Here is a 14,613-nt window from a genome sequence, read left to right as displayed (position 1 = left end):
AAACAGGTTCAACCAGCACAGCACACAACTTGATGTTGCCCTGCTCCTTTGAGGTAAAAAGCAAAAGTAAATCAGCCAAGGGGTTTTTTGTGTGTGTGTGTTTTTTCTTTGTTTGTTTGTTTGTTTTAAATTCTTTTCCTATCCTACTCACAAAGTTGGACAGAACAGAAGTATTTATGGAGGCCAAGTCAATTTTACCAAATAAACCAATGTTTGGAGAACCCAGCAAAATGTTTTAGCTCAGTGATCTAAGTTTCCTTAGAACAAAACATTTCATTTGGGGTAAAATGATGTCAGATTCATCTCCAAATCATGGTTGCTGATAACTTGGAATGGTGAAAGAGGGAAAAAGCTGTTTCCACATTTTCAAACTGCCTACAAACTCCATGGTTTGCAACACATCCCCTGCCTTATTCCACAAGCTTATTTTATTTTGAGACTTAATCAACTTTGACTTTTACTTCCAATAACCTCCCCCCCTCCCCATTCCTGTGCCATTCAACACCTAAGGTACCATTCAGTAGTGAAGTTCAATCCTTAAATGGACATGCTAGCCATGTTCTGTGATTTTGACATTTCTCTCATCTGGCCTTGTAATTTTTCAGAAGAAACTTCTCAAGATGCTCAGTATCTTCAGAGAGCTGTATTGATCCTATTTCTGCCAATATTCTAGATTTTCTGAAAAGCTGGGAGATTAGGGGAAGGGAGAGGAAATAAAGGTGCAAAAAACATGGAAACACTACTTCTGCTTCCAGATGCAGTGAAGTCAGCTTGAACTTAGAAGCAGCAAACTGAAAAAATATGGCATGAGTTTAGTAACTTGAAAAGTAAATCCTATTTTGAAACTGTAGATTAAAAGAGAAATTGTAACATCAACCCTATTTCACAAATTCAGAATAACATTCAAAAAGTGATGAGAAAATAGGCCATAAGGAATGCTTCACCATTAATGCTTCTCTGGAAACAACAGCTTTAGCATAACAACCAGTCCTTGTTACCAGCATAAAGACCATAAGCCTCTCAAATGTAAGAAACAGTACATAACCTTCACTATTTCTTTTAAACAACAAAGGAATTCTGTAACCAATTCTGGAATTACAAGGAAAAGCACATACATGATATTCCTCTAATGAAAGAAAACTGAAAGACGTTAAAAAAATCCGCTGCTTAGCTTTAGGAGATACTAGTAAAATCCATCCCATAATGCTTTTCTAAGGCACACTGAGGAGGAGTCATAGATTGGCACTATCCAATTATACGGAGACACAATTTAATTAAGAAAAACATACAGTTCTTATTGCAAGCCTTCTCCATCCCCATGATTCCTGTATCACAGAAGTCCTTTCCTCCCTGCCTTTCCTGCTCATTCCACGTCACCGAATGTGAATGCAAAAATACTTCCTTCAGGTAACATGTGGTGGTGTTTGTTAGGGTTATTCCAGTTTGTTTGAACTTTGGGCTTCGCACCATGCAGTTATAAATTTAAGAGTAAGCTGCAACTATTTTTTATTGTCCTAAGAGATCATAATAAAGCTCATGTGCTTCACTACAGACTTACCACTACATTACTACATAATCCAAGTGTTTTAGTTTTGTAGAGAATTGGTAACAGGGGCGGGGAAATACATGAATATCAGTCGTAGATCAGACCCTGTCAAATGCAATGCACACAATCAGAAAAGAACACTCAACTGTTAATATCCCAAAAGGTGCTATGCTATTACCTGTAGTATTACTAAAATGGTTATCGCAACTTCCGTATTGTGATATGATAAAAATGAATGCCTGTAAGAGATCTGGGAAAAGCTGCAACTTGCAGTCAGAAAAACACTGTTTTCTCTGTAATCTCCAAGAACTTCCAAGTAGCACTGAAAACCATAAATCCTATCTGAGAAGACACATGATATAATAAGTGCTATTTCCAAACAAACTCCAGTTAACAGAAGGTAATTAATGATTTATCTTTACTGTTGCAATACTGGTAGCTTTTTCTTTTATTAATAATTTTAAAAACCATTAAAGGTGATTGGCTGATGCAAAATGTTGATGTTTGTATCACATTAGTCATTTCCATTAAAGTTTAAAATTGGAGTACTTTTCAAAAAGAAGCACTTCTTCCCTTCTTATGTGCCAAAGATCAAAAAATACAGTCTGCGATTACTGTAAGCCATCTCTCCCTATGGAGCTTTTTTTGTAGAGATTACTTGACAGTGATTGATATAACCACTCTGCTGAAGAATTTCTGCAGAAAATTTTAGTTGATCTGTTCCAAGGATATTTAAATAATCATTACACAGGTTATATCAAAACCTTAATAACATGCACTTCACTAGAATGTTTATTCTTTAAACACATAATTTTATTCTAACTGATTGTCCTATTTTTTCCATATGTTTTTCTTGATTCACCCACCAATTAACTAATAATCACTAGACAACCACAAGACTTGGAATAAGCGGATTATACATAAGGCAAAACAAAACAAGAATTCTCCCTAGGAAATAAACAATGATTTGTCTAAAAAACTCTCTCACACTTTGTGTTCATCTTTAAAGATCTAAGTATGACAAGGAACCAAGAAGACAACACAGATGTTTAGAAGTTAGGAAAAGCAGAAGGAAGAGAGGAGGGATCTGAAGAGAAGCATGGATGACTGACACTTTTACTCTTTCACCTGTGTACACTCCAAATGGCCCTTGTTTGAAAGAAGACCAGATACTTCAACAATTTGCTTTCAACAACTTGATTTTTGCAGTGGATTGTCATATGTAAGGGCAACTGCTTTCAAAACACTACATTTTACTATGTCTTCAACTTAAAAAAAACACATTAGTTTAGTAATCTGAGAAAATATTTACTCAGCAGTATTTCTCCAGCAACCAAATTCAATGCAACTGGTGAGTTTGCCCATAAATTAAACCACAAATATTTTAGAGACAGGAATGAAAATAATTTCAAAAGACTTATGCAGGAAAATATGATAAGGATTAGCATGTGTAGCAAAACTTTGAGATATGATGTAGTGATAGAATGAAAAAGCTAAATATTTAAGGAAAACTTCAGCGTTGAAATTTTGCAGTAACCTTTCTGTGCAACACTGAACATTCATTCCTTTTTCCAGTTACTGTCATTGTGTAAGCTGAAAAAAATATAAATAGTCTCAGGAAGTATCTAGGAAGTGTTCAATTAAATCTTGGCAAGTCAGCAATGTATTTGATGGTAAATAGATCAATGTGTAACATATTTACTCTGTAGCTTCTTTATGTACGCATTATAGGAGAAAATACATGACGTAATGTAAACATACAATTATACTTGTACTAGTGCAGAAGTTTTTACTTTCTACATTAAACCAATTCTCAAAATGAGAGAATCAAGGCACTGAGACAGTTCATTAGGTAACACTGTTAAAAACACCCACACTTCAAAAGGCAGCCTGGTTTGTTGTCATTTAAAAGGTTTCATGTTCCTGATTGAAAGGTCAATGATTTGGGTGACTACAGACAGCACTTTTGACAATGACTTTTAGTCAAAAGCCTATGTTTGAAACAAAATCTTTTGTGTTACAAAGGCATAGGAAAAGCTAAATATTTAGCTCCAAACATCCTGCAAATATCGTTTTGCTTCTCGAAGCGTGGCCAGGATTTTCATTGCTTCCAATTTGTCAGCTTCCATTTCCATGCTTAAAATGTCCACTACAGCATCACTTACACCATCAGCCATGTGCTTCTTATCTCTGAAAAAAAAAAAGGGGGGGGGGAGGAAAATGCATAACAGTGCACTTTTTCTTTATCAATAGCTTCAGAGGCAGGATAATATTGGAAAAGAGGCATTTAAAAAATCCCAAACAAAAATATAGCTTGTATGGCAAGATTCTCACTGAGTTTTCATGTAGCTGAGCATTGACAGTGACAATGGTTTCTCTCAATCAAACATTACAAAGTTTTCAGCATGCTGTAATTTATAAGAAAAAAACCCTTGGAAGCTTAGTTGAATTGTCACAGAGTAATTGTTTTCTTTTAAGGAGAATTGGACCTGCTGAAGTAATTTTTTATTATTGTATCACCATACGGGTCCAATATATAAAAAAAAACCCCAAACACCCCCCCCCCCCCAAAAAAAAACTACAAACAAAACAAAACCCCCCCTTACTAATAATGCTATTTTTAATACAAATAGCTGGCATTTATTCCTGCAGAAGAACATATTGACATTGGGTTCTATATTCAAACAGTTTGTCCATTTATCAGCAAACTTCCTAAAGATCTCAAACCTCCAGGTAAGTTAGCATCCACAAATAAAACTTCCCACTGTAAAATATATTACTATTACAGAGTTTTAGCATTCTGGCCTACCCAAGCCAACAAAACAGCAGAAGCCTCTTGCTATCTCACAGCTGTGCAGTTTATCATTACATGTATTCAAATATCTCATTTTCTCAGGAGAAATCTTTCAGCTTGAAACCTCCTATAGCTTAACTGAATACTAAAAAAGAAGAAGAAATAATAAGTGACTAAAGCAACCACTGAAACTGTGTGGCTACAAGCTATGCTTTCAAGACCATATTGGAAAAAACGGACATAGTGATGAAATTCTAGGATTCCAGGAAGGGAAGGCTCTTTCAGCATCACGTTGGTCCTTTCTTTCAGACAGCTCTAAGTCTCTCTAAAGCCTCAAACTTCTGCTAACTCTGTTCTTTCTGAGACAGTCCATCTGCACGCTACTCACCCACATACATAGAAGTAACCTCTCTCTTTCAGCAGGACTCTGGCAACTTCCTTAGCATAAAGCCTAATGACATCTTGCACATATTTAGGCGGGGCTACTCCTGCAGTTGAAAAGTCTCTTGAGAAACAAACCTTAAGATGAGTTAACGTGCCATTTTCAAGAAAACATCTGAGCTCATCTCTGAAAGGCAATAAAAACTGTTAGTAATGGCTCAGAGATCAGCATTCCCTCATGAATACAAAATGAATGCTAAATAATGAACTTGCTTGAACAAATAGTCTCGATCCTGATGCCGACAACCAAAAAACAGCCATGTCTCTCCAAATTCCCAGTCTGCATGTTCTTCTCTGAGCTTTTGCCTAAACAGACCAAAAAAAATCAAAATCCAATCCTGTTTTAACAAGTGCAGAATCTAAAAGGTCTACAACCTAATTCTCATTTAAAATAGTGCTTTAATAAACCTATGGATTGGCAGAAATATGAAACAACTTAAGGTAAATCACAGTAAAACCCTCCTTATTTGATTTTCTTGACTACTCACTTTTGGCCCAGCTCAAAATCAATCAACTTCAAAGGGATTTTTTTTGCCATAGTTTTATATTGGAATAGTCAAGACTGACGCTTCCAAACATCTTAAAAAACTATCCTGACTGCTGAATAAGGAGATCATTACCCTTTATCCTTCACTGGAAGCCCTATAAAAACACCTGGGAAAACTCAGCACAAAGCAGTTTTAAGCATGCTTTCCATTTAGCTGTAGAAACCTGCTAGACTTTATGAATAACAATCTATTTACTACCATATCATCAGGAGAGTTACTGCATTTTCTTGAAATAATGCTGAAGGTATTACTTTAGAGGGGGGTTAGCTGCAACTTTCTAGTTACATTTTGAGATAGAGATTTCATTTATCATTGATCAAATGCTTATGAAATGCTATAAATCCTTTAAAATAAAATGCAAAATACTTCTGAGAGATAAAGGTATATTTAGGAGTTAAAATTAAGGAGTAAGGATTGTACATAATGATTTGCTTAAAGCGGAAGCATGGAGTCAGACACATCATGTCAAAATTTCACTTTTCTCTCAAATAAAATAGTTTAAAAATAATTGTTACAGGACACAAGAAACTCCATTATCTTGCCGGAACTAATGACTCACGTAGGAATGATATATGTTGATTACCTATAAAACTTGCAACCATTCCCACCCAAATATTCCACTCTTCCCGTTCTTCATTTGCTCTAAATGATCATGTTTTTACACCTCCTTGGTGATGTGGTATCTGTCACTTTTTGAACAAGCATCTCTTTGCCTTGCAAAATTACGCTGCTGGAGTTGGAGGGGGGAAAAAGGGAACTACCTTCCCTCAAATACAAATCCACAAAACCCAAGACTAGTGCCCAGTTGTGGGTTCAGGTGCCAAGCTCCTCATCTTAAAACATCAAAACGTGTAAACACACAGAAATAAGAAAATGTGGGAGAAAACTTGACATTCATCATGCCAAGGCTTTTAATATAGATGCCCCTTCTGGAGAAAATGGATTTTGATTACCAAACTTAAGCCAATCAACACTGTTTCTAAAAACTACCAACCTCTTACAGGACTTCCACTAGCAACACAGAGGTAAAGGACTTAATTTCTTATTACTGTTTCTACAATTCACCCAATTCCTCATATATTCACTACGGATATTAAATACAGTCAGATGAAAGTACAAGTTGCAGTTGTACTCAAAACCTGAGGTTTTCAACATAGAAAGGCTGCTCTCCACGTAACAACTTGGTACATACCTATGTTGTAGGAAACCAATAAATGGTGAAATTCCTGTTCCTGGACCAACCATCATCAATGGGACAGATGGGTCTGCAGGTAAGTGGAAAGTATTGTTTGGACGAGCAAAAATAGATATCTAAAATGAAATTACATAGAATACAATTGAAGAATATTTTTAAGCAGTGAAAATACCATGAAATTTTTAGAACCTTCAGGGTATTTACATAGTGTATGTGTCCAAACACCCTTCCATATCCTAAGCTTCAGAGTTTAATGCCACACAGACATTTAGAATAAAATTTCACATGAGTTTCTGAAAAAAACCACACCATATTTACAAACCTATTAATCCATCTGGAGGAAGACTAGAGAAAAAACACACAAACATGAGTTTCTGAATATGAAAGTTGACTGGACCATAAATGTGGGGAATACTGTTACAGAATTCAAGGAAAGTTTGGTGTTGGTACTCAAAGGGATGTAAAGCTAGTTTATTGCTATTATAGGCAACTCAACCTTCTTTTACATTGTGAACATCTAAAAATATTCCAGTGGAGGTGAGGATTTGTTTATAGTGAATCGAAGCCTACTGATCCTGAGCTCTCTTTCTTAATTTTCATAAAGTTTTACATGATCTCCAAAAATGCATATGGGTGAGAAGAGGCACATAACTGCTCAAAGATCTTGGAAAATGGTTCATATCACTCCACCGATAAACTCTAATTCTGATCTTCAGATCTGTGTCTGAAAGGAAGTCTAAATGTAATTTTCATAGGAGCTCTACAACTATTCTCTGAGGCATGGCTAACATAATATATAGAAAACGATAGATGACTATTTTTAATTCTTTAAAAGATTATTCAAGACTCAGCAGCAGCCATAGCAGAGCTTCATCCATTAGTCATAAGCAAACATCCAATTTATTTTGCATATTAATTATTAAAAGATTTGAATTTACTTTCAAGTTTAAGGAAGGAGTGAAGCACTAGACCAAGTTATTTAAACTTTGTTCTGTAAACCTGAGTGGTTTAGCACTACTCGTTTCTTATCATTTAATTCACTACAGATACTACAACGTTAAAAAGGATTATTTTTCTGGTTTCATGATGGTAAGAAAATAGTATAATTCTTGCTGGTGAGGGGCAATATTTGTATTTCTGTTACACTTACTACTTCAAATCACGCTTGAGTTAGGAGGACATTTTCCCTATTAATGATTCCAAACGGTCATTCCTTTAAAAAATACTGCAAGTGGTAAACACATTTATACTGTAAAGTGTCTTCAATTAATCTAAGGTATTCTGCATAAGATCACACTCATCTATTTTGTACTGCTATTCCACATATTTCTGCAATCTACGTGTATTGCTGCACAGTTACATATGCTGAATTCTAGCTTGCACAGCAGATGCAAATAGTTCTGAACTTTACTCAGACTCATGTTGTAATAATCCTTTTTTTTTCTTTTTAACTCCACCTCTTTTTCATGTTTGATCTTTAATATACTGCAAATCAATTATATTTTAAATAAATAACAGATGTGAATACTAGAATAAGATATATGATGCACATATTAATCAGTTTGTCTTTTGAGTTAGTTTTAAAAAATGAAGATAACTTGTATGGGGTTTCCTTCCATTTTGCCAGACCAACACCTTGAATTATTGGCACAGTTTTCTTGTAACTGAATTCTATGCTTGTTTCCATTTTTCTTAATCAAATATAGATTAGACTAGCAGTAGTTCTTTTGTCATATTAATTATGTAGTAGAATTCCAAATTTTTAATAATTAGCTTATACCTAATAAGTTTGAGACCAATTAATTACACAGATTCTCTGCCATGAAAGGAAAGGGGGGGGGGGGGGAGGGGCGGGGAGTACCTTCTCCTAATAATACCCACCATGCCAAACCATCTTTGATGCACATCAGAAATACCACAGACAACTGTCCCCTGTGTCATATTCAATAACTGGGCCTTTGCAAACTGTGAGAGCTGACAAGAAGTCAGTTTTACAATTTCTCTCCTACTACCTGCACCCTTTCTGGAAGTGACGAAGTGCCTCTCTCCTACAACACTAACAGTCATAACCATTTAATTGCACAGTGGTATTTTAGTCCACAAAAACATCATCCAAGACTCAGTGGGGTATAAAACAACTCTGGCCTTTCAGCAATGGGAAGTTTCACAACTCAGGTATCCACAGATAAAGTAAAATGTAAGTTTAGCAACTTAGCAATGAAGTTCTAGACATGTTACAGAGGGAAGGGTAAACTTACAGGTAGGGTAGAACTGCAAAATGAAGGTGTATACTGCCAAAACACCTGCATGATATCAGAGCAGTGAACAAAGAAACCTGCAGTTGTTTCAAACATGCATAAATTTAACAGTTAAGGAGTTTAGGTCTAATATTCATACCTTTTCAGTTGAAGAGCTTCCTCCTTTTGTATTCAGAGTGTTTTTATTGGGGTGTAGTAGAGGTGCAACTAACTCAGCAAGCCACCCTGTACACACTCCTTTCCGTGAGACTGGTCTAGCGGGACAGGGAGGGAACTCCACAATATTAAATACAAAACACAGTTTTCCTGGCTGATATAAGTTTGAACTGCAAAGACAAAAGTATAAAAAAAAACCCCAAACCTGAGAGATAGCTGTACAATCTCACAGCAGGTCCATTTGCAGCCCAAACCACCTCAATTAAATCAAGATTCTCAGTGTTCAAATAACCATATGATATTTATATATAGCTAGAAAACGCCTTAAGGTTGGAGTCAAGAGGCCAGTGCCTCCAGAAGGGAATCCAAATTCCTACCAGATTCACGTGTGTGTGAGCTTGTTCTTGAGAACTCTACCAAAGTCTTGCCATACACTCAAAACAATGTTGTTTGAAACAGTCAAATCCTGTGGTTTTTTGCAACAGGGACACAATCACTTTTCCCTCAGGTTTTATCCTTCATTCCTTTCTTTCTTCTTTAGATCATAACGTACACACACACATTTGAGAAAAACGCACACCTAAATTACCAAGGAGATATAGTTTGAATATTTCATTACCTTGACACTGAATAGGATCTGGCTTGTAATTTAGGGAGATGTTCTGAAAAATAAAATAAAAAAAAAAAAGAAAAAAAAAGCATCACTTATTATTTGATTCACCCCAATGAAAATGAAAATATCATACAATCAGTGTTTACACTACAACAGATTACAAGCATATTATAATTGAACTGTAATTTTATCCTATTAACATTCAGTGTTTGTGGTTCGGAAATAAGCTATTAAGACATGAACTCTACTTTGAATGTTTTTAGACTTTTTGGAACATCTGTTAGAGATCCTATAAAATGAGGCCACAACAGTTATTTTATGGGGTTCTTGGTCAATTAAAAACAACTGTAAGGTGCACAGAAGAGATGCCAGTAGCTAGTGGACAAGGTGAAGCTTGAAATTTAATTTTCCCCACTTCTCATCTAAGACCTCAAAAGCTCTCAGAATAGGAATTGCTTGATTGAAAGTTTCCTATATATCATGTCCTAGAAGCAGATATGCCAGTTCAATTTCAAACCACTATGAGTACCTAAGCAAATTTTTGAAATCACAGCTAAAAAAAAACCAACAGAGACAGAAGTTTACTGGGCATTTTTTCAATGAGAAATCCACTATATATATCACACACACACATACATTTATATCTATGTATGTATGCACATATACAGAAAAGGTCAAACTCACTGGTGCCTTCAAAGGAATGACTTGCATGCAGACTGCACATTTTGGCTGAGGAGAAGGGCATATTAAAAGGAGACAGACCGATCACTAAGTGAACAATGTGATGGGGAATGGTGACAATAAGCAAGCAATACGAGAAAAATTGGGTGTAGCAAATGCCAGAAAACATACAGTGGAGTAACAGGGTAACATGCAGTTTAACTGCTTTTTAGTTGTTTTTCCACATGTACCACTGTTTTGCAGATGTTCCAACTAGTACCTGGACATCCTGACATATTTTAAAGATGCTCTGCTACATAAGATAGTTGCGAGTCAGAGTTAAGAAAAGCTAGTTCAGTGAAATCACTTAAAGAAGGCGCTAAGTCCATTCAGCACATTACTTCCCTGGGGCAACACATTTTAAAAACTTTCAAAATTTCCTTTTATTCAGTTCAGTTGCTACAGCATGTTCCATACCACTTTGAAAAGCTAAGTGTTTTTGCTTTCACTGTGAAAAATCATGTATTTGTATAAAGTGAAGCAGAGATTGTATTTATTTTCTTAAATCCCCACAGTGTACTAAGAAGGAGAGATTTGGTGTAGGTGTGGAGAAGACGATTGCAAGAATATAAAAAGCAATTTTTTGTTTCATATAATGAAGCATATTAAGAAATTCTGGTTTTTAATCTGGAAAATAACTGCCAGTATTTTCAGATGTATTTGAGATGGTTACAGCTGGAGTCTTGTTCCTTCAATGTTTCATATAAGGAACCCAGTGAGTGTGTTGGACATTCCATAAATACAAATATACTGGGCAAAGCTTTCCATTTTAACAGGTAAAGCACAAGAAAAGAACAAGGGAAATCAGGAGTTGTAAAAACATGTCTTTTTCAGTTGTAAACAGTTGATGAACTGTTTCTTAAAGACCCTAATCCTGCAAACACCTTATGCTTAGTTTTTATGCACAGGAGCAATCCAGAGTCAGCTGAAGCATAGATATGTGCCTAAGTGTTTGCAGAATGAAGGCCAAAGACTACAAACTGGAGAACAGAGCTTTGATCCCCAACAATAGCTTTAGTTTGATCACTATGGATACTATAATATTTCTAAAGCAGTTAACTGAACAATTATTCCCCTTCCTTGGGAAGTTGAACATTTAGTCTGATGGATTTTCAGAAACCAAATCTAATTATATTTAAATCAGACACTTACCAATTAACAGGTTAAGTGAAGGCTTGCAGCTTGGAAAAGCATGAAGTAAATCCAGCAAGCAAACATTAGAATCTCTAATAAAGCGTGTGTAATCAGAGGCTCCTTGTCTGCTGCAAAGCTCTTGAAGCCTCCGTTTTTCTCCCGTATCACTGGTACATTCTACAAGAGCTCGCAAAAATGCCTGCAGGGAAGAAAATAAGAGTGAAGGGTAAAAAAACTTGTCCATTTTGGAAAATGGTCACAAAACTGGGTTGTCTGGGGACAGGAAGCAGTCACCTGATGGGTTAATGGATAATACAATTTATTTCCCAATGCACACTTTCACCTACTATGAAAAATTTATATTTCTCTCTCTCTCTTTTTTTTTTTTTTTTTTTTAATTGGCTGCTCCTCTAATGTCTGGGACAAGCTAGCAGATCAGAAAATCCTACCTAGCCTGAGCAGGGGAGAGACAAATAAACAGGCACAACCCATTCCCTGAAAATTTCCAAATTTATGAAAGGCTTTCTTATTTATGTATTTGCACTTTAGTTAAGTAAACAGCTCCATAACACAAATTAATTCAAGACAAAACACCATTTGTTAAGTAACAGAAGCTAGGAAAGGAATAATAAAAAGCCTTAGAAGAGATATTACTGTAAATAAAGTATGGTATTTAATGAGTCATGTAAATATCACTGTGGTGTTTTATTCCATACTTTATGCCTACATAATAGTACTGCGAGCTTTTCTTAAGGGAAAATTAAATTCAGCATTGTGATATAAAGTAAAAATCAGATGTAAATAGTTACAAGGTTTTTCCAAAAGCAACATGGAAAGAGACACATGGCATAAAAGAAAAGTGATCCAAAACATCAAGTGCGATCAGATGACATATTCTACACAAATGAATACCTGGAAAGTAATTTGAGTGTGCTCAAACACTGAGCTTCCAGACAATAGTTTTGAGTATGGAGTTAGATAAAGGACATTCTACACTGAACAGGTAGTAAAGCAGATAGGTTATAAAAATTGGCTTGGGCAATATTCCCCAGCCAGCACTCTCTGCCTACTCTTATTCTTGAGACAAATTTTCAAAATTGTTAAATGCAGTTTTGAAAAGGTTGAAACAATTGGAAGGTTCTCTTCTGTTCTGCTGCAAAATCCACTAAATTGAGTCAAAAGGTCCTTCCAAAAACTGATTTCCCTCAGAGACCCAACCAACACAACTGTTTAGCTTCATCCTTCATACAAAGTTATCTTTAAAATGTGTTTTGACAATACCAGAAATACACATGCATTTCCAGTTGCAAGCTTTCAGCTTTTTGCAGGCACAGAATGAAAGGAAGATAATATTCACATGTTGTGGGAACAAATACTGTACAAGCAAAAATCTTTCTTTGCATTCTGCCAGGTTACTGAAACGCTAAAGTTTTAAAATAATTTAAAAGACATTATGGTACGTTTGCATACAGCAACATGCGTATTTTCAGTGACAAAACTTGACAGATATGGCTCCCTCTGATTTGAAAGAATGATTTCTCTAAAATGCCTATGGGGCCAGGTTCAGTCAACCTTCCAGTTATCTGGCACCAAATATCTAACACTTTTCTCTTTACTTCCAGACTAGTTAGGAATCAAGGTACTGCAGAACAGGAATAGAGATTTCAGTATCTCATAGCTTGCCAGATAAAGTCCCACAAGTGAAATTCCTCAGAATAAAGTACAAACAGCAGCATACAAACAGTCAATCCTTATTCACCAAGAAACATGGTAACTACACACAAAGCAAGGATAGATCTGTAAGAGGCCATACAGCATTGAATTACTAAGGATTTATCTTTAAAAGAACAAACACATAAACACCTTTTTGGGAATTGCTCTTATTTCCAGACACCAGGTTAGAATGAATTTCAGAGTGCTTCTTTCAGGGATGTGTTGTGGACGAGCTGCTCCTGGTTCAGTGGGAGAAAAAAACAAAACAAAACATGCATCTATTAACATCCAAAAATGGCATCACAGAGTGCTTGTTCCTTCAAGAAATACAAGAGATCTAAACTGCATTCAATTCTGTATGTTTGAGCCCCAGCTGGTTAGTGGAAATTATAAAGTAAACAGCAAGACAGTTTTCCAACTTTTTGAAGTATCAATCACAATTTTTCCAATGAAAAGTCAAAACTTATCAGGAAAGCAGGAAACAAAAAGAGGGGTATAATACATGCGTGTTCAAATAAATTTCATTTCTAAACCACTCAAGGCTTTGTTGCCACTTTCCACCTTGAAGAAATTCAGAGGAATGCTTACCAGAGAAAGGAACATACACATTTTTTCCCCTCCATCAATAAGCACTCCTGAAAATCGGAACATACTGAAGTTTTCTAATGATGTAGCCAAAGGTGTATGCAGCCAGTGCCAAGGTGGAGCTTCTGAGGCCCAACAGATCCAAGAGGTTTCTGTACTAGCACATAATCCCTCCTGTACTCTCTACAGGTTCCACTACTGGGAAGGAGGTACACTGACATCCCATCTATCCCTTCATGGAGTCAGTTAGCATGCAGCCAGACTTACCAGCCTCATGCCATGTCATGCTAAAGCAGCTATTCTAAGTTAACCCACAAAGCAATATAAGAGCATTTATGTGACAAAACACCTTTAATTAATAAGACCTGCAGGTGCCAAATCGTTTCCTTACAGACCCAACGTGCATGCTGGGATTTCTCTTGACAACGTTGCTTGGTTTTGACCTCTAGCTACTGATTCTTACTATGCTTTTTTCCGTGCTCAAGAGCCCTTTAATACTACAGAGTTTTCGCTCCAAGAATATACCTATATAACTTGTTAAATTACCTCTTCATATCAGCATTACTTGACTGAACCCTTACTACAAAGAACAAAATTTACTTTTAGAACATAAAAGGATTGGCATAAATATAATGCAGGAAAGAAGCATCCATTTTCACATTTATATAAACTTCCTTGTCTTGAACATGCTGACAGCATGTTACAAGTAGTACTTAATTCTCTTCCTAGGATGCTCACACATACAATAAAAAAACTACAGAAACCCAGAACTTGAACAATAGACTTTGTACCAGACTACAAATAATTTCTGTTTTGTCCTCTCAGTTGATCTCATCTACTTCATCAAAGAATTCATAGACTGAACAAAGAGAGGTTGTGAACAAAATTCACTGGAATTCCTGGTAAATCT

At 35.9% G+C, this 14,613-nt stretch overlaps 1 protein-coding gene across 4 annotated transcripts in view; it reads right to left on the bottom strand.

Annotated features, from left to right (window-relative positions):
* Positions 1–409: 409 nt before the first annotated feature.
* MTRR (5-methyltetrahydrofolate-homocysteine methyltransferase reductase) overlaps positions 410–14,613 on the bottom strand; it is a 33,801-nt gene continuing 19,597 nt past the window's right edge. For 3 of the 4 annotated variants that reach the window (XM_030041668.2, XM_030041666.2, XM_030041667.2), the window contains 8 exons: positions 13,269–13,357; positions 11,424–11,604; positions 9,558–9,600; positions 8,922–9,108; positions 6,522–6,640; positions 4,995–5,087; positions 4,729–4,908; positions 410–3,736 (listed from right to left, as the gene is read on the bottom strand). In XM_030041668.2, the coding sequence (XP_029897528.1) occupies positions 3,592–3,736; positions 4,729–4,908; positions 4,995–5,087; positions 6,522–6,640; positions 8,922–9,108; positions 9,558–9,600; positions 11,424–11,604; positions 13,269–13,357 (1,037 nt within the window). In that variant the 3' untranslated portion in view covers positions 410–3,591. The remainder of the gene's footprint in view (positions 3,737–4,728; positions 4,909–4,994; positions 5,088–6,521; positions 6,641–8,921; positions 9,109–9,557; positions 9,601–11,423; positions 11,605–13,268; positions 13,358–14,613) is intronic. The other variant, XM_030041670.1, reaches the window with a different exon arrangement.

The sequence above is a fragment of the Aquila chrysaetos genome, chromosome 18 (assembly GCF_900496995.4).
Source record: "Aquila chrysaetos chrysaetos chromosome 18, bAquChr1.4, whole genome shotgun sequence".
Classification (NCBI taxonomy): Eukaryota; Metazoa; Chordata; class Aves; order Accipitriformes; family Accipitridae; genus Aquila; species Aquila chrysaetos.
Note: the sequence above shows the minus strand (reverse complement) of the source record. Positions and strands in the feature narration are given on the sequence as shown.